A 21,410-nucleotide genomic window follows, 5' to 3' on the forward strand; every position below is an offset into this window, starting at 1 on the left:
GTAATTAAATTACATGTAAAATATGCACTAATTACAAAAATATTACTTGGAAACTACACTTAATTTAGTATCATTCATTTGGATGTTGCTGGAAATTTAGGATGATTATTTGCATCCTGATGTTTGTTTTGTCTCCCTTTAACATATTTTGATAACATAATAAAGTGGCCATCTATTTTGCAGTGCTTTCCATTTTATTAACTTTTCCTATGCAGTAATAATATTACGTAACATAGTGGGAGAAAGTTTGGGCATATAAAGGCCCCATGGGAGACACAATCCACTGATCTTTCATACACAAATCATGCTGGTTTAATAAGGCTTGGGATGTCACCAACAGTCAGACTGCATATAAGGAGACAAAGAAAGGGTTTCCTATCATCTTGTCTCCTTCATCTCATTATCTTTCTAAGTCCTTTGGTCTCAATGTAAGAAGACTTGTCAATGTTATTAAGGTGTGCAATCCTTCTCCTGGCCTTTAAGGACTCAGATGAAGAAGATTATTTTATCCCTTGAGGGTATGTGATCTTTCTTTGTACCTTGGGTTTCAAAAGAAGACATCTCCTCTTTGTCAGGAGGGTATGAAATCCTTCAACTTGGCCTAGGGGCTCAGATAAAGAAGATTATTTGATCCCAGGGTATGGTGTACTGCCTTTCCTTGGGATTAATTATAGTTAGTATAAACATGAGTTTTGTACTATTCAAGACACGAAACATCATGTTATCTTCAAATACTGTGTTTATTCATAACCATGAACTCTTCAGCAATAGTAAAAGCTGTTAAAGAAGAAAAATGTAATGATTGCAAGATACAAAAGCTACTACATTTACAGTCAACAAATATATCTGTAATACTGAAGAACCAATATGTATATATCGAGACTAAAAGGTTCTTTACATCTTTCCACACCTTTAAATTCATGAATGAATTACCATCCATTAAGTGCTTCCTTACGTTGAAATTCACTAGTACATTAATGTTCATTATGTGTTTCTATACTTTTTAAATTAACAATAACATTTCTCCCAATTAGCATATCTACCTAGACTTATCAAAGATTTCTATTATAAGAGTGTGAATAATAACACAAACAAAATAATAACACACACATAAAAGGGTTCATGATGAGATTATCTCAATAAGGGGCAATACATACACTAGTAGAACACATGACATTGCATATTTGTTATCGATCACAATATTGGAACTGATTGACACCTTCATTTACTGTCCACAGAAATTAAATCTACCATTCCTTAACAATAATTTATAAGGTTACTCGCACTGTGATAGGCTTCAGATTCAAACAAAATAGGCCTTGAAAGCATGTTCACATTCCTGCTTGAACATATTACAAATAAAACGGAAACTGATTTTTAAGAGATGAGTTCATAAAGATGAATGTAGCAGTAGTACTGCTGTAAAGAAACTGTCCTAACAGTAAAAGCACATATGGGATCATTTTCTCTGGAGAAAATATACAAATCCCTAGGATCCCTGATGGTTTGTCTGATGCAGTCAGGCTCAGGTGGAGCTTGATCCAGGATAACATCTAAGGCATGAACGGCATTGGCTGTGAGTGAACCACTACTTTCACACACCTAGTCCCCATTAGAGCAGGATCAGCATCTCTTTTATCCTCTTAACCCAGTGATGGTGTTGAGCCCTTTGCACCAATCTGAAAGAGGATCATGATCCAGATTTTCAGAGGAGGTTTTCTCCAACAAATCAGTCACCTGACTGTTTGTTAGTTTAGTATATGGGTTGCAAACCCCCTGCCCAGGCTTCACTCCACCAACCATTCATGTGGAATCTGAAAGTTAGAGCTGAGGTGTGTCGATAGGGATGGCGATCTGATTGTCATCTAATCTTCTTCATGTTCCCTTTCAATCTCCTTTCAAACCTTTGTTCACATTCTTCACAAGACGGATGACCATACCATGATATCACAACAGTTCATATATATAAGGTAATGGACCAATATCTTCCGCTTTTGTGAAGCGAAGCAAAAGGAGATGTGCTGGTCCACCCCTCAACATGATCTAGGAGAAATGAAAAGTGTAGAAGGCTTGCAGGTGTGGACAGTTTCTGTACTCCTCAGAGTTGGAGCACAATATTACCTCTAGAAACATTCTCATCCTCCAATAATCCCTGCTAGCAGGGGCAGTCCCACACTTCCTGATGAGGAGTTGGACAAAGAAGTTAACCCGTACCTACATCGTGCTCACCCTTAGGAGAGACATTGCATTGCAATTGTCTCCTCACAAGAAGCAAGAGCAGGACAGTAACATTCTTTTGTTTTGATGACCTCTAGTAAATTCTTGGAATATCAATTGGAGATGGTCCCCCTTCTCCAAATGTGTCCCTTTCCTGCCCAACTGTTGGCTCTGGCAGTAGAGGAGGAAGAGATCTGGTCTTTTGACAAGGCAGTAAACAAGGTTTACCACCCAGTACATGTATCCATGTTTGGTGTCCAAACCTTTAGAAGTGGAGAAAGTTTCCCAAAGGTTTTTTAAGGGCCAGGAATTCGTCAGGCAACATAGGGTGGTCTGTTCCCTCCTTTGTTATCCAAAGGCTTGTTTGAGCATACAGCTACATGGTTCACTCCCTTTTCTGGCCTCTTAATCCCATGGTCCTTTCCTGGTGGAGCATCACACATTAGGATTCTGATGGGAACCTTGGCTTGCCTTCCAGTCAAAATGTTGTAGGCACTGGAGTAAAGGCTTACATGCTTACTACCATAGCCTTGAAGGCCAGTATCATTTTTGCCATCTCCTTAAGTCATCTAATTTTGGAATCCAACTCCACAGCATTTCAGTACTTGTGGCCCATCAACACAAGTTAGAAAACATGGTTGTCCAAATTATTTCTTGGGTTTCTCCGCAAAATTCTTTAAAAGGATGTAGGCTCATTTCAGAAATCACCAAAGTTTAAGGGACTATTGCAGTTTAGAAGATGTAGTAAAATGAAAGATGTTAATATTTGCTCCAATAAAAGGAGCATTCCCGTTTTGGTTTCAGGAACAGCCTTTTCTAACAAGCATCCCCTTTCTATTGTACCACTCAGTTTTGGTTCACAATAGGGAAGACATACACATCTTTCTTCAAAAGAGCGTAGTAGATATTGTGTTAAATGATACTTGTTACAAATTTTCCAGCATGGTTCCCAGTGGCATTGCTCAACTCAAGAAGTGGTCCACATCCAAGATCAACAATGTAAATAAGAGAATCGTTTGCAAATTTTGCAGTAGGAAAACATTAATTGTAGTTATCCCTCTAAAAGTGCTATGAAATACTTTCTTCTCTTTGTGTTTGAAGAGAGACAATGTTCAAGTCTTACTAATAAGTTCTACAGTGCAGCCCAACCCATCATATTAACACGTTGAAGTTTGCTAACGATTTGGACATTGGATCAAACTGTCATCTGTTTGAACCTATCAGGTGTCTTGAGCTGTAGCTGGTTTGTATGCTTATTACTATCTAGATGGATCGTGACTGCTCTGGTGGCCAAGTAGTTAGAGAGTCTTCCTCAGATGGAGAAGGTTGTGGGTTTGAACCCTGGCTGGATCATAGCAAAGACTTATAAAAATGGTACTAACAGCTGCCTTGCTAGGCCATCAGCATTAAGATGTTTGTGTTACGACTGGTTGGCCTGGTGTCAGGATAATGTGACTGGGTGGGACATGATGCTACATGTCTGTGGCATGATGCCCCTGTGCTAGAAATCATTACCACACCGCAGACTTCATAGCGACATAGCGATATGACTGAATAATTGTTAAAGCTATGTTAAAAATCCAACTCATGCACACACCTAGATGGAATCTCATTTGTTTGTTATGCTCTTTGTTAAAATGCCATTTTGAACTGTTGGGTGGAGCTTCTTTCTGGAAACTTACCTTTAAAACTATTTTTCTGCAGTCATTAACATTTGCAAGATCAAAGGCATTATATTACATTGATCCCAATATGTGTTCCCAGAAAGGGATGCAAGCCAATAGCCAGTAGGTTAGTATTAAGTTATCACAATGACATTTAACCAACCACCTACCCTAAAATTAATAATAATACTACTGCTACTACTAATAATAATAATGATAATATGGACTCAGTGCTGCGCCTAATCTTTAGAAGCTCTTTGCACCTTACAATGTTAGGCAACATAACAAACATGTACAAGGACAAGATTACAAAAACACATTATACAATTACAAAATGACACATGTTGACAATATTTTGAACTTTTTTAGTTTTATATATATTCTTTTAGGTGGAGACTTATTTCCTTGCTCCTTGTATGCTTCGTCAAGAATCTCCCAGAGAAGTTATCTCACCTCAACAGGATCAACGTATGGCGAGCACACCAGTCTTGTGCTATATCTTTAGAGGGAAGTATCTACCACCACCCATCTTTCACAGACTGATTGCTGCCTGTGTAACTCGCTGGCCAGTAGCCAAGAAGAAGGAGACATCAGAAAATCTAATTTTCTGTGGATGCTGCGTGTCTGACATTGACCTGTTCCACAGACTGACCTTGCACTGTAGGAACCATATTGTGTTTGCAAGAATGACTAGGATGTTGATTGATGAAGTGAATACACCTGATGCAAAGCTGTGTACTAGAGTTCGAAAGTTTATTTCTCTGAATCTCACCAAGATTACATCTTACCTTGGCCAAAACTTAGAATATGGGTTGTCTGTACAGTGCCCACCATCTCAAGGTGTCTCTGACGATGACATGGTTGGCTATGCACCATTGTTTGACATGTGGTTTGCAGATGAGGTAATTTGTTATTCAAATGTACAAAAAGAATGCATTACTATTATATAATCTCCTTTATTTCATGTACTGTTCTACTGTGTTGTTTTCTACTCATGCATGTGTGATAAACGGGGGAATTGTCAGTGCACAGGCCATTGGTTAAATCACATTACCCCATCATAAGACTTCCCGTTGGAGAAGGTTGTGTATATTAAACCCATCACCAAATGTAATGTGACATCATTTGATGTTTGGCCTGTGACTTTAAGACGTGTGATGACTGTTCATATTGACCTATTTTAGCCTCGAGGGGAAATATGTAATGTCATGAAATAATTCCTAATTTGAGAATTTTTCGTCATGCCATTGACCTTTAAAATCAATCTTGTAGTTTGAGCTTGAAAGTGTGTCATATGATGTACTTCATATATATTATCAAAAAATAAATTAATGTAGTTAGGAATCTGATACTTTGGCATGCGATCTGCATGATGTGTATTAAGCTAAAATACAACTTATTATGTAGTCTAATTGTCTGTAATGTGTATTGACCTAATTATAGAGAACAAGAACTGGGGAATATACAACGAGATCACCTCAGAAGAATTCAGTTGCAACTTTTTTGATTTTCAGTGAAGCAGTTATTTATAATACATCATAAATTTGTTCAGAATGGTAATGAAAATTACTTTTTGTAGGGTCATTTTTTAATAACTGTACTTTGAATGCAATGACCCAGAAGATGTTAACCCCAGCTATATCCTAAATTTATAATTTGACCTTAGTTGAGATAAAACAGATGTACACACACCATCTTTCATTTATTACTAATTTAATTCAACCTAAATTTGTAGCACTGATATTTCAGAAATCCTTACATTTTAAAATGTCAACATTGTAGTTTTTTGTATTGTATTAAAATGTGTTAACTTCTTGTATTGCATCCATTTATTTTAATCTGAATGTAAGTAATATGCAACTTTGATTTATGACCTCATTTTTTGTATAATAATCTACACATTTGGAAAAATAAGAAAAGTCTTCAGTCATATGTGCATTCCATTTATATCCAAAGTGCACTAAAATGATTCACTTTTTCTGTAGTCTTTCTCACTACTATCAGTATTGATTCTTCCTGAAGGAGAATTAGGTGAATTGAGAGGACACTTCATGTCAGTCACGTGACTGTATTACAGTACTACTAGCTAGAATCTACTTATATTGAATAAATCAATATCGATGATATTTATGTATTCAGCACTGTTGAAAACAGGCAGTCCCAGATTAATTTGTAATCATTTCATAGAATCGAGAACTGTAATTATGCAGTTAAACAGAAACATCATTCGTTCCTTCTATCTTAATGCCATGGGTCTCCTTAAAATAGTGACCTTCCTCTTTTTTTAGGGTCATGATCCTGATACACCCATTACACCTGAGCACATGAATCATGCTCGACTCTGTGTTGCTCTTGTAACTGTTTGTGGAAATGCCATGAGAGAAGTTCTCCGCACCCAAGTTCCTGCATCTCACACAAATATCTCCCAAGCAATCCTAGCAAATAAGGGCAAGCTGACCAGTAGACAGGGAAGACCCCTTCTTAACGCTGATCAAATTCATCTGGTTTTTCCAGACCCTCAGGGGACAAAAATGGGAACATTGGACCAGTTTGACCTTTCATTGCTATACACTCGAATCAGAAATATCAGTACAGTTAAAGCTCCACTAACAGGCTGGGGAAATGATCCGCAAGATCAACCAAGGGACAGCTCTCTAGGAGCAAGTATGGAGGAAATTCGTTCATATAGAAATCATATCAGTGGCCATTCACCAGATGGAAAGACTAGCCGACAAAACTTAGAAGATTACTGGAACAAATTTGAATCTGTGATTTTTGACATTGAAGCTGTAATTGGTGGACAGGTGTACAGCCAAGAGTTGGAGAAGCAAAAGAGACAGGTCATCTCCATCTATGAAGCCTGTTAGCTGAAAATGAAAGTCATGAAGCAAGAGCAACAATTTCAAAGTGTAAGTACAGTGTGCACGAGCATGGCAGATCATGAAAAATGGAGATGACGATTGGTTTCAGATTTACCATCCTATTTGGTTATATAACATTGAACCTTTTATTTAGCACTGGTGTATAAATACCAACTGAAACTCACGGATATATAGTGTTAGTATTTAACAGTATAATATAAATATTGGTTCTGAAATTCAAGGTAGTATTTGTTGTCAAGTAGACGAGTTCACCATTTCTTTAAAATATCAAATACTGTGGCATCATATTATGTACACATAAGATTACATCGCAGTTTGATAAGGTGGCATGATACATGCACATATTACATCACAATTTTATAAATTGTATCATCTGCACATAACATTACGTCATAAATATATAGTATGATTTTATATTCATATACTATTACATAACAGTTTTATAGTGTCATATGATATACACATAGAGTATCATTATTTTCACATGATATTGCATTCCTGTTTTATGCAGTGTCATTATATGCACATAATATTACATCACAGTTTAATAGTGTCATTCAGTTTATACTGTATGTCATGTCATATGCATCTTTTATTACATACAGTTTGATATCATCTGCACCTTATATTGTTTTAGTAGTAGTAAAATATTGTTTTCCTAATTTTTCAACTACACATTAAAATCATTCATCATTTATATTTTAGAGTGATTCATTTTAAATTAAAAAAGCCAATTGTACCAAAATCAAAGCAACTGATGATATTATTGATACAAGACTGTCATTTTCAAAAACGTTTGCATGCAAACTTTTCTACCCTCTTTTATACAGCAAATAATGTAAAGTTCTTTATTTTTAAGGGGACATCAACTTCTTTTCTTACCTGAAACAATGAATTGTTCATGGCCATAGAGGTTTTTAGGTTTTTCCAATCTTATCATCAATACTTTGTATGTTGCAGTGAAGGTTTATGCCAAAATGTAATATCACTTACATTTTAGATCGATATATGCAGCAGTGGATGGTACTACTGTATGACATCTAAATTACTTTTGATGTCTGAAAGACGATGTTTTGCCAAATGGTGCCATGACATATTCATTATCTTGACATCTGGAAGTGGATGTTTTTGGTAAATGGTGCTATGACGTCCACATCACTTAGATGTATATGGAAGTGGATGTTTTTGTGAGATAGTACATACTGTGATATATACATTATCTTGACATATGTGGAAGTGGATGTTTTTGCTAATTGGTACTTTGACAACTATATTACTTAGATGTCTATGAAAGTAGACATTTTGCCAAATGGTACTATAACCTCTGTGACTGAAATGAAAGGATCTATGATGAGAGCTTTTATTATGAAAGGACACAGTTACAGTCTATAATAACTGTGTACATTTTTTTTTGGAACTTTTGCATGGAAAGCTAGATAAAAAACAAAATTTATTTTTCATATATGAGTAATGAGTTTGCTTTAATTATACACAGTTCCAAAGTTCTAGAGTTTAATTCATGTGGAACATTATTGTCATGTTCTAGTGGTCTAGGTGATTTTCTTAAAGTGTTAAATTTGACAAGAACTGTGTGGTTTTTCAGGTTTGTCACGTGCTAACTTTGTGGAAGAGGAATGCTAGACTGGATCCCAGGAATGCTAGACTGGATAATGCTAGACTGAATCCCAGGAATGCTAGACTGGATCCCAGGAATGCTAGACTGGATAATGCCTGACTGGATCCCAGGAATGTTAGACTGGATCCCAAGAAACAGGAGATATGCCCTCAAAATAAATGTTCCTATGTCAAAAGTCACTGCTGTATGTGATCATAATTAGGACCCAATGTCTTGCATAATCCAATGCCAGGAGACAAAGATATGTGGCCTTAATTAGGAACCAGCATCATCCATGATTCCATACCAAACGAACTACTGTGAGGGGCCATAATTAGGTCCTAGTATTGTACATAATCCCATACAAGATACACTACTGTCTATCACCATAATTAAATGATTAGGGCCCATTATTGTAAATAATCACATACCGAGACACTACTGTATGTGGCCATAATTATAACCCAGCATAATTGATAATAGAATGGAGTTATATTTGTATAACAGAATATATGTATATTTGTATCATACAGCATATTTATATTAGTATAATAGACAATGCCTGTATAGTTATATTAGTTGAATAGACTCTGGATACATTTGTTTAATAGATTATAGGTATAGTTTTTTTTACTAAACAGTAAGCATATTTGTTTAACAGACTATAGGTATATTTCTTTAACAGCCAATAGGTATCTATTGTAGAATAGACTTGATGATTATTCATGTTTCTCCATTAGCATTGTGGTGATATTCTCAATTAATATCCACAAAATATTATGTGGAGAAATATCTAGCTGAAAGGAAATGAAAGAAAAAGTAATGGCTGTTTTTCAATACGTTGCATCAAGTTGGTTAGCATTGCTACTATTTGGTGCATGCATATCTGTGGTCTAGATTTCATCAGACTTGGAATATATTCTAATATCATTGTAACATAGACCTTAAAGCAGACTTTGTCCAATCGCATAAGGTGTTTGTACACCTGTGATACACGCCAACAACCATTTTTTATATACATTGTTCGGATGCATTTGCTTTACTTTGCATACAAATCAGGCATTGTTAGTGTCTTTCAGTTGTATGCCAGTAATCTAATTGTCCAACAAAAGTTGAAAGTTGATAAATAAGACCTTAAAATAGTATTTCTGTATTAAAATGCCTGATACGTTTGTTGATTGCATGTCATCACATGTATTATCATTATGTTATGGCTTCTCTCCTTCAAATAATGCTCCATGATGACATTACCATTTGGATATAAGCCTTCTAATGCCTGAATCCACTTGGACTAAAAATAAAAAAACTAGTCTTTTGAAATATATTTCATATAGACAAAGGGAAATAACTTGCCCATTACATCCCTTTGGCACGGCCTGGTCTAGTTAGTTTTTAAGCTACTTTCTCGTGTTGAGACACACATGGAAATACCTTCCTAATATTCCAGGATTTTTTCTAACAAATTATCAGCAGCCGAATTTGGAGTTATTATGTAGTTTGTAGTTATGATATACATTAGTTTTATATTTTCTCTAGAATTTATGACGAATTTGTCAATTATGTACTTAGTTTTGTAAGACTCACTATCCCAAATTGGCAACCATGCTACATTCAACAGTGTTGATGTCATTCACAACATAACAGATCAGTGTTCTTATTCATGGTTATGCATAAACTTTTTCACTGATCCATTCAGTAACGGTCGACTTAGTGTCTTATCAGCATGATGAGTAAGTAATTTATACATTCTTGTTGTATTTTGTTTCATATATATATATATTTCATATAGACAAAGGGAAATAACTCTTGTCTATTACATCCCTTTGGCACTGCCTGGTGTAGTTAGTTTTTAAGCTACTTTTAAGACACATGGAAATACCTTCCTAATATTCCAGAATGTTTTCTAACACATTATCAGCAGCCAGATTTGGAGTTATAATGTTGCTCATAGTACTGCACATATGTTATACATTAATTTTATATTTTCTCTAGAATGTATGATGAATCTGTCAATTACGTACTTAGTCTTGTAAGACTCACTATCCCAAAATGGCATGCTATCATTCAACAGTGTTGATGTCATTCACAACTTAACACATCAGTGTTCGTATTCATGGTTATGCACACACTTTCTCACTCATCCATTCAGTAACTTGTGCCTAAGTGTCTTATCAACATGATGAGTCAGTAATTTATACATTCATGTTGTATTTTGTTTCATATCGCTGTTTCAGTGAAACCTGTAGACAACGTGTTTACTGTGGCATGGTTTATTAATTCCATCCTCATGTACTTTAATCAGGATCTTGGATTGCATCGTCACCTTGTGCTGGTAGATGTCATCTGCAATGAATATCTGGACGACATCTAAAAAAAAAATATGATAAGTACGCTTTGACTCCAAGGCAGGAATGACTTCCTTTAACTTTCACATCGCTGAGACATTATTGTGTGCTTGGACAATCCAACATTCATCAATCCCAGAGTTTTTTCCATCAGGTTATGGCATTTCTCAGCATACTCAATTAGATATGGCTTTCACACAGTTGTGTACACTAATCGTAGAACCAGTTGATCCCAATTCCAAGAATACTGGATTTCATCTTGGTAGTTTTTGCAACTCATCAGACTATTCAACATGGCAGCGGTCTTCACTAGGTCTTTTTATGTGTCCTTTACAGATGACATTGCTAGCTCTGTCACACATTATCCAGTCCCCTTGATCAACAAGTCAATTTCACATCCGACATATAATCATTCCTGTATGAGTGACTCAACCGGGGTTGACTGATATCTGGGATCCCTACGGTGAAGCCCCAACCATTAGATAAGAAGGCTATAATCAATGCCTTACAATTCTAGAATGAAAGTTTCTCATGGAATATGGTCCTCATTATGTCAGACAACTTTTATATGTGGAGACCTACCTCCTCACACAGAGGCACCAAATCGTGTGACCTGTGTGTTGATTCAGCTGTTTCTATGCTGGTGCAAAAGAACTCTACAGACTTTTTTCCAATTTGCATAATTTGGGAGCTTCTGAGATTAGCTCTTCTGCGAGCAGTTGGAAACACAAGCAGCCCGCCTTCATCTCTAAGTTCCGGATCCAGATTCTTGGGCTGTGGATACTGTCAATCAGTTAGAAAGGGTTCTAGTCCTTTGTCTACCTTCCCATAGTCTTACTTTAAAATAACTCCAACAGTCATGGCTTCAGAACTACAAAATGACTGTGATAGCCACTAGCAGAAGATACAATTTCTGGGCCACAGATCTACTCAATCTAGCGATAGACCTATCCTTTACACGAAGATTTCGGCCAGGCCCAATCTTGTCAAGCAGCCATGATTCAGGTGTTCCATCTATGCCTCTGTTGTCTTAGTATTCTTCGTGAATAATTTGAACAAATTATTGAAGCCTCTTGTGTAGAGAAGCTAGTAAGAAAAGCCTCAACTTGTAAGGTTCTAAGGGAAAATGGCGTTCATTTAGTTAATGGTGCGAAGTCAATATTTTCGTCACCGTGTCTGCCTGAATACCTGAACTGGCTGGCTTTTTTCTTTGTCTCTTTGAGGAGGAAATGCTGGCTCAAATTTCTATCAAAGGATACGACTCAATGGTGTCTGACACAGTCAGACATCATGGCATACATAACATCCATTGAAATAAAGACATTTTTTTTTGTAGCTAATTTAATGAAAGTCAGTCACCCTTTCTACTAAATGGAATTTGTCCTGCATCTAGCATATTTTAGTTCAACGAGTCCAAATATTGTAGCCAGCTCTTCATTGAAATTACTATCATACAAAACATTTTTCCTGGTAAACCGCTAAATTTGTGTAGGTAACATGATTTCAGTACTCATCTCGTCTGACTGGATATAGAGGTCACAATCATGCGACTGTAGACTATGTTGCTTATCAGAACACTTTATTGTTCAGTTAGCGAATCCAATCAAATTTCCCTTGAAGTATACCCAAGGGAGAAGTCAGATATTAAGTATTCACTCCTCCCAAAACTTATTCTCGTAATGTTTATGTGGTTGGGTAAAATATTAGAAGGAGAGAGCAAATTGTTTTAAGTAAATGAAGTTTTAATGAGAATACTTACCTAATCACATTACTTTAACCCTCCCAATCAGCCAGCTGTGTATGCAGCTATGTTCATATATTATTCAGCTTCAAAGCTAGCAAAATTTGGCATGGTTAGGGGTGTTAATGGGCAATAGTTATTGCCATTCGTCTATATTAAATAGGTGGAAAAATACATTTTTCATCATTTTAGGATGGCTGGGTTCAGAAGGTAGTAGGTTTCTATCTAAATGTTAATATGATAGGGTAAGTATTCTCTGGCTTACACATTTGCTCTCATATATTAATTATTATGTCAAACATTTGCTTAGATTTATAATTGGTATAAACCAGAATCCATTATGTTTCTCTCATAAAGCACTTCCAAATTTATTTAGTGTCATTAACCTAAATAGTTGGACACTCTGGATTTCCAAATGCTGACATCAGCAATTTTTTTCTAACTGTAAAGCAGAATTATAACAAGCAAACAACATGCTTTTTATATTGTGGGAATAGCCATGTTATATTTCATTTAGTAAAGGTGAAATGATACACATGTGTTTCACATCGATTTGATTCACGGTACGATACACAGCCTACGATATGATACATTATTGATACTCGTATCTTTTTATTGAGTATTTCCATATTTAGAAAGTCAGTTAGTGGTAGTTTATGCCAGTTTGTATTTGCAGAGACACTGGCAATATGTCAAGTATGCAGAGTAATCAGACATATATAGACGTATCATCATGTTTATATGCCATCCTCATCATTGGCAAGGTAGTAGAACAACTTTAAAATGGACTACTTGTTAGTTTTCAGTGATGTTAGTTCAACCTTTTAGGTCATTTCAAGCTGCCCCATATAATCCGATGCACAGCTTACACAGAGAATAAACTAATTACATCTTGATTGTTTTGTATTTTTTACAATGGATTGAAACAGATGATATCACCAATCTTAATTCTGTGTAACAAATTCTACTGCGAGATAATTAAACTACTTCAGTATATAAGGGAAATGCATTTGAAATATCTCTTATGTTGAACAGGCAGTTGGGATATGCTAATTAGCACAGCACCACATTAGTTTGTAGAAGGTGATGGGGGTGTTATCAATGGGTTTTTCTTTGATGCCAGATAAAACTGAGTGCCCAAGCATGTGTCATCTAATCAAAATGAATGTTCTTTTTAAACAGTAAAGAGGCAAATGACTAATAATAATGTATGACTGCTAAATATTAACTGAACCTGATATGTGTATCAATTTGGTACAGGAGTTGTTGCACTGATATATTGATGAATCGTTTCACCCCTATCACTTTGATGTTTATTATTTGTCCAAGTGTTATAGCACCATCAGTATATAAATACTAAAACTGTGATTCAGTAAAGGTTAACTTTATGTGGTGTTTGCTATTCATGTTCAGTTCACATTTAAAGCAAAGTATATCAAATACGCAATATTTAAGTAATTACATAAAGCGTGTATATTTAAATGTCCTAAAATATTGTCTTGTTTTGTAATACTGAGGTTGTTTCTCAAAAGAATACAATTGTTTGGCCTGTACGGTTAGCCTTGGGTAAATGGAGTTAGAAGAATCTTAACCAACCCATTTTTGTCTTTATCATGAAACCAAAACTATTCATATTTTGCAGATCTAATAGCTTGGCAATTATGACATCGGGCATCTGTTTCAAGATGATTTAGTCATTATATTTGGAATGACACAAAACAGAAGTCAAATTACATGCTGTCTATACATTGCCACAACCAAATGGATTTTCTACCATGTTATGGAGATTTTCCTCAAGAGAATCAATTTCATATAGTTATACAGCTCTAATATCTGATAGATTTTCCACCATTTTCTGGTGATTTATCCATAAGAGATCCCATTCCATATGGTTACACAGCACTAATATCAGTTAGATTTTCTGGTCATTTATCCTTAAGAGATCCCATTGCATATGGTTATGCAGCACTTATACAATTTCCCAATTATTTTCTGTGAGAGATCCCACTCCATATGGTTCCTTATTATATAACTTATTTAGGACATTAATTGGGATATTAATATTTTATTCAAGACTATACAGTAAAATGAAGTTATTCCATGGTGTTTTAAATCGCAAATTATTTTCCCCACCAGCCTCTTTTAGTATGTATTCAATACCTTTCCTTTAATAGTGCATGTAGGTTCTGAATACACAGAATCGAAAGGGTAATATACATAATATTTTTACTCATAACATAAAATAAAGAATAAACAGTATAAGTGGTGATAATTGAGATGTTGGTACGTAACCAATTACAAAGGTATTTTGTTTGATACCTTTCAGAGTTGAATTTATTAAACTAACTTGAGATGCAAATAAGTTGATAAAAACTGTTCCATTTTAGCCATGTCACCACATATATTTGGCCTTAGACGTGCACAAGCTAATATTACAGTGCAACATTAATCTTAATAAGGTTAAACACTGTGATGTATGCAATTCATTATAAATATCATGGAGAACACTTTAGAAAGATAAAGCTATAGAATATATAAATAATTTAAAATTACATTTAACCACACAGCAGTGGCCAGAATCAAATAGGCAGTCCTTCGCTTTAGTGTGCAGTAGTTCAGTGGTTAGCATTCTGGATACCTATGTAGTAATACTGGGTTTGATTCCTCACTTGATAGGTCAAAACACTTTACTCTGATTACCAAATAATACAATTGAAAGCACGTAGGCAAAACAACCTGTGCTAGCTTAGTTCAACCAAAAATATAAAAATACAGAACTTTGATTAATGACAGCTTTACCACACACAGGTGAAAATGCAGCTGCTAAAATTTTATAAAGTGACCTCACAAACCAATCGTGAAATGCATGGCATTGCTGGACAACATATAGATTTAGAGTTGAAAAATGAAAACAAATATAATTTTTTATATAACAGAATATATAATAAAATGGGAAAGCAATGGATACAACAGCTATCATGGAGTTTGCAGAATCTAACTAACTGGAAAAGGAAATAGTATTATGAAGTATTCAAACTTTGCAATTGAACAAATATCATACAGTTTATAATATTTCATCAAATATTAGAATGACAAGTTAGCAATATTTTGGATAATTGTTTTATTCTTTGTGGAAGTTAATTTGATAATTTTGCAATGAATGTTTTGAAATAATAAAATGGTTTAGAAAATTGCATATTTATTTGGCAAATAATATTTATACTATTCGTCACTGAAGAATTTTTAACACCGTCATTACACTTTCTGTCCTCAAAATATGTCCTGTCCCAACAACCTTTTCCAACAGTGAGTCTAAGATCAGAAGTCATAATCTTTGTCCTAATGACCTCTGTCGTCAGAAAGTCTATGATTGAATGTCGTAAAATATTCTACCAACGACATTATTCAACAGTCTATGATTAGTGGTTCTAAACTTAACCTTCTTTATTATGGAATATATGAACACAAGTCATAACCTTTGTCCCAGAGACTTTTCCAACATGGAATCTAATGTTCGAAGTTCTCCATTTTGTCTCAACGACTTCACTCAACCTGAAGTCTATGATTATAAGTTCTCCATTTTGTAACAACTTTACTCAACAGGGAGTATATGACTCGACGTTCTGAATGTTGATCAGATGACATTTTTTAGAGTAGTGAGTCTATGATTAGAAGTACTAAACTGTAAACTACAGATTCCTAACTGTTTCCATATTTAAAACTCATTTTATACAGGGGCCCCGAGTGGCCGAGTGGTCTAAAGCGCTCTTCGTTACGGATCACTGCCATCTCACCTCTGTCTGCGGCGGTTCGAGTCTAAGATTCAGCCAATGTGGGCATGTGAGAAAGCTTGCCAGTAGCTTCTCGTGGGTCGGTGGTTCTTTCCGGGGTTTTCCGGGTTCTTCCTCCACCATTAATACTGGCCGCCATGTATAGCCTATCGTGCTGAAAAATGGCGTTAAACCCCACAACAACAACAACAACAACAACATTTTATACAATTTTGCATTTCCCCCCATACCATAGTGGATACAGTTGCCTTTGTCATTCTGTATATATAGGTAGTTTAAAGATGCTTTTGATATGCAATTTATTCCATATATATATATATATATATATATATATATATATATATCTGATCAAGAAGTCCGGATTTGGGTTATCAAAATTAGATTGGTTTTCCTATTATTTGCGATTTGATAATTGGATAGGTAGGTTTGCTGTCATGTGAGATTTTATATTTACATAGGTTTCATACTATTTGGAATTTTATAATTAAAATGGTACATTTCCTTCCGTATTCTCAACAAAGCCTGTCAGTGTGAATACTATTCCTCAGTTGTGAAACAGTTCTCAAAGATATTTCAGTAATCATTGTAATTTTAACTCCCAAAACTTGATACATGTAAACAAAAGCCAAATGTTGTTATGCATATCTGATACACAGATAATATTGCTGTATGGTTCATAATATGTTAAAAGCTGTGTGTTGGTTGCCCATACTAAACAGGTTGCATGAATAAAGGCTACACAGGCGATTAGGGGCCATCAATTTAGTAAGGACTCATGGAGGGGTAGGGTGTCAACCAAGTGCATACGCTTGAGTTGGGAGTGTCTACTGATAATGTACATCTGCATAAGAAACAGGGACACCTCAGTAATAATCTGTCTAATAATTAACTTGTTCAACCGGGTTCAGTCAGCATTTAATTTTTTTGTACACTTGACAAACGTTTTAAAGTTATACAGCTTAATTGTTGTATTCAGCCAGACATTCAGAGTCTGTGTACTATCTGTATTATTAAACACGTTAATATTATTAATCCCTTATGGTTTCTGCATGGTGCAAACAAGTATGCTTGCGTGCTTTTGGTGGGTCAAGTTTTGCCAAATTATTTTGCTTACGTACTTAATGGATGGCCCCTTAAAAATTCAACTATGCTTTGACATTATTCCACTTAGATACTTGTATAGAGGTTAACATTACTGATGATGATATTAAGCTAAATGGAAATGCTTCTGATAGCTAAGGAATAATCCAAATTTATTATTAATACCCAGTTAATGATATTGTAAATTTATTTAGCTACTGTATTGATTTTGGTGTACGTACTGTTGTCGAGTTTCTACTATGCTTATTAGCTTTGTAATTTTACCTCACCATAAATATTAACTATTTTTCCTGAATTATGTATCTTGACATGTAATTTTATAAAATCATATTATTTTAGTGTTGTTTTATATGTATACTATTTTATTGTTTGAGGGAGAATGGCTTATTCTAACTTATGAGAACATGTGTCCCAGACACACTTGTTAACATTCAACTAACTCAGTACAAATGTTTGATTTTTGTCTTCAAATTAGTACCCCATTTCATTCCAGCCACTGACATTAATAATCATGTCAGCTTTTTCATTAGTACTATATCTTGAAAGGAGTATGCATCAATTGAAGATGCAAGAAGGCAAATAACTATAATCTCCCAGAGTTCATTGTGTTTACTCCACTTCCTTCTGTCATAGTGACATCAACCGTATATTGATTGACCTGTCACCATGGGCTTATGATCACATAACCACACATTTTATATAACATAATGAGATATAATATAATATGATATTATATAATATAATATATAACAATATGATATGTACTTCTCTCCTAAGTACTGAATTCAGTATTTTGTTTGAAACATATAGGAACTGTTTCAACATTGCAGAAATTATTAAGGGCAAGATACATTAGCCACAATGGTGACTGTAATTTTGATAGTGACTTGAAATCAGTCACAACGGTGCCTGTAATGATAATAGTGACTTGAAATCAGTCACAATGGTGACTGTAATTTTGATAGTGATTTGACATCAGTCACAATGGTGATTGTAATTTTGACATTGATTTGAAATCAGTCACAACGGTGCCTGTAATGGTGAATCAGCCATAACAGTGACTGTAATGGTGATAGTGACTTGAAATTAGTCACAATGGTGATTAATTTTGATAGTGACTTAAAATCAGTAACAATGGTTGACTGTAATGGTGATAGTGACTTTAAATCTGCAAGTGTTGACTACAACTGTATTGGTGACTAAATACAACAGTGACAATAAACATGCTGATTACTAAAAGTTAGGGTGATTGTTAATATGACTGTAATGGTGATAACGACTTCAAATCAGTCACAATGGTGACTGTAATTTTGAAAGTGACTTGAAATCAGTCACAACGGTGACTGTAATGGTGAATCAGCCATAACAGTGACTGTAATGGTCATAGTGACTTAAAATCAGTAACAATGGTGACTGTAATGGTGATAGTGACTTTAAATCTGCAAGTATTGACTACAACTGTATTGGTGACTAAATACAACATTGACAATAAACATAATGATTACTAAAAGCGATGGTGATTGTTAATGTGACTGTAATGGTGATAATGACTTCAAATCAGTCACAATGGTACTGTAATTTTCAAAGTGACTTGAAATCAGTCACAACGGTGACTGTAATAGTGAATCAGCCATAACCGTGACTGTAATGGTGATAGTGACTTGAAATTAGTCACAATAGTGACCAATTTTGATAGTGACTTGAAATATGGTGACTGTGATGGAGCAGCAGGGAAGTTGAACAGACCAGAGTTTCCAGCCAAAATAAACCTTCCTACGCGAACTTTCTCCGTAGAAGCCTCAGAAAGCAGAAATAACGCCTTCTACGGAAGCTAATTTTCATGCATTTCAGACCGGGTGCATCGGGTGGTCGCGCCGTGTGTGTTAGTAAATATAGCGTTCGAGACAGGAAAATAAATTATCGGGAATAATTTTTTGTGTTATATTTTTTGTTGCATGGTGGGGCTGCTTTGGTCCATTTTACGTCGCATTAAAATAATATACTTGAAAATAATATGAGTCGGAAAACTAGTACAGTTGGAGAGCCTCATTCTGCCAGAATAGCGCGAGAACAATTAGCGGCAGTAAGGAAACTTATCCCAGCAAAAGAATTGTTCAAGAAAAAAGTTCGTGATTACGAAGACGCGAAGTATGAACGTACCGATTTATCATCAAAATTGTTAAGGCCAGTTACCGAAACAACCGAAAAAGTTTTTCTTGGTGACGTAAAGGATCCGGATATCAAGAAACGTGGAATTCTTCCTGTGTTGAGAGACATTGAGGAACATACTCGATTAGTGCCAGGTCAGCTTGAACAAATTCGCCAAACACAAGTACAAGCACAAACACAAGCACAAGCGCAGCGAGAACGGACACAAGAACGATTACAGCAAGAACGATTACGAAGAGAACAAGAACAGGCGCGGCAAAAACAAGAGCAACAAGCACAAGAACAAGAACAAGCACAAGCACAAGCACAGAAAAAAGAAGAAAAAGAAGAAAAAGAAGAAGAAGAAGAAGAAGAAGAAATTTACGAGGAAATAACGGAAACTTTTACCACTGAAGGTTTGTCCAAGATAACAGAAGAACTTAAGAAAAAAACTACCCTTAAGGAACTTGGAGAATTTGCGGAAGATTCTTTCACTAAAAGAGAAATAAATTATTTAACGAAGAAAGGATTAGGTAGAAATAGAACACGAGAATCGTGGTATAAAACAATATATCGGACCAATTACGGATTATCCCGTGTGAAGGAAGATGATGCGAATTTTTTTCTATTTCGTACATTAGCATATAACAGAAAGGCAGAAAAAGGAGTAAAATCTTCGGTAACGCCACAACCGCAGGAATTGGGGGAAATATCCATCGAAGGATCTATGCCTTATACTCATTTTACTGATGACGCGATTAGGTATTTTAAAATAGGGGATAATTTGATCAACGTTGCCAAATCTGGCTTCGATAAAAGGAGGATTATTTGTTTAAGAGAAGTATCGATAAATATACCAAAGATGAATGGATTCCCGCGGTATATTTTGCCACAATGAGAAAAAAAGTCGATTTTAATGATCCTGGTTACCAAAATTTTCTAGAAAAAATAAAACAAAAAGAAGAGCCAGAAGAGGAAGATGAAGATTTAACATCGTCGTCGCATTGGCAAATGTTTCCAAAACCTAAAACAGGAAGCGGATATACTATTTGCCCTGACAGCGTTGTCAACGATGTATCTCGCCTCGAGGTATTAATCGGAGGAAAACGAGCCGGAAACAATTCTTCTGAAATAATCAACGAGGCCTCAGATATTTGTCAGCGATTGTTTCGCGGCGGTGTCATTGATTCCTACATTTACGAAGAGCTCGTTGACGAACCCATCGATTAAAACAACATAATTGAAATAACATGATTGTTCACAAACATCAACGCAGACCTAGACAGGTCCGCATAGCTAACTCTCGATTGCCTGTATACAAATATATTCACGGCAATGGATTAGGCGATATCGTTAAAAGCCTCGTTACGCGAGTAGTCCCTAAAATCGGACCCGCAGCTAAGCAAATTGCATCAAAGGCAATAGGAAAGATCGGCGAGACTGTCATCTCTGGTATTGGTAATTTGGCCAGTAAAGGCTTCGATGTTGTCAAAGGTAAAATATCAAATTTAATGCGTAAAAAAAGCAGCCCGTCAAATTACCTAGCACCAGCGAAATGCCCGCCGAGGTCAGTAAAGCTATAAACGACGCAGCAAATAAAAAAATAAATGACCTAGCACAGGAAGTTGCAAATACAAGTTTCGCAAATAATCTAGCAAAGGAAGTTGCGAACACAAGTTTTATATCAGGCAGCGGTCTTCGTTTTAGATGAAATTCTTAATAATAAATGTTCGCACAAGTGTCAAACGAAGTGTTCGACATGGACGAGCCTGTAGGTAGAGACACATCCGTGCGTGATTTCCAATATTTCTCGTACGACACAGTGACACCAAATGCGACTAATCGCGTTGAAATTCAAGTTCACGATACAACGAGATATTTTCTTCCGTCTGAGGCATATATCGAA

The 21,410-nt window shown here is 35.5% G+C and overlaps 1 protein-coding gene and 1 long non-coding RNA gene across 3 annotated transcripts in view; both read left to right on the forward strand.

The window, feature by feature from the left end:
* Positions 1-21,410, forward strand: part of LOC149784629 (uncharacterized) — a 441,350-nt gene that overhangs the window by 223,119 nt on the left and 196,821 nt on the right. The window lies entirely within an intron of this gene.
* LOC149784632 (uncharacterized) overlaps positions 1-21,410 on the forward strand; it is a 300,236-nt gene that overhangs the window by 100,907 nt on the left and 177,919 nt on the right. Inside the window, exons 16-18 of one of the 2 annotated variants that reach the window (XM_089932691.1) lie at positions 4,271-4,783; positions 6,170-6,790; positions 8,367-13,875. The exons of the other annotated variant lie outside the window; for it this stretch is intronic. Coding sequence (XP_089788817.1) covers positions 4,271-4,783; positions 6,170-6,748 — 1,092 coding nt within the window. The 3' untranslated portion in view covers positions 6,749-6,790; positions 8,367-13,875. Of the gene's footprint in view, positions 1-4,270; positions 4,784-6,169; positions 6,791-8,366; positions 13,876-21,410 lie in introns of those variants that run through there. 2 annotated transcript variants of the gene reach the window in all.

Source organism: Sinohyriopsis cumingii, chromosome 14 (genome assembly GCF_028554795.1).
Source record: "Sinohyriopsis cumingii isolate HCF-2022 chromosome 14, ASM2855479v2, whole genome shotgun sequence".
In the NCBI taxonomy this organism is placed as follows: Eukaryota; Metazoa; Mollusca; class Bivalvia; order Unionida; family Unionidae; genus Sinohyriopsis; species Sinohyriopsis cumingii.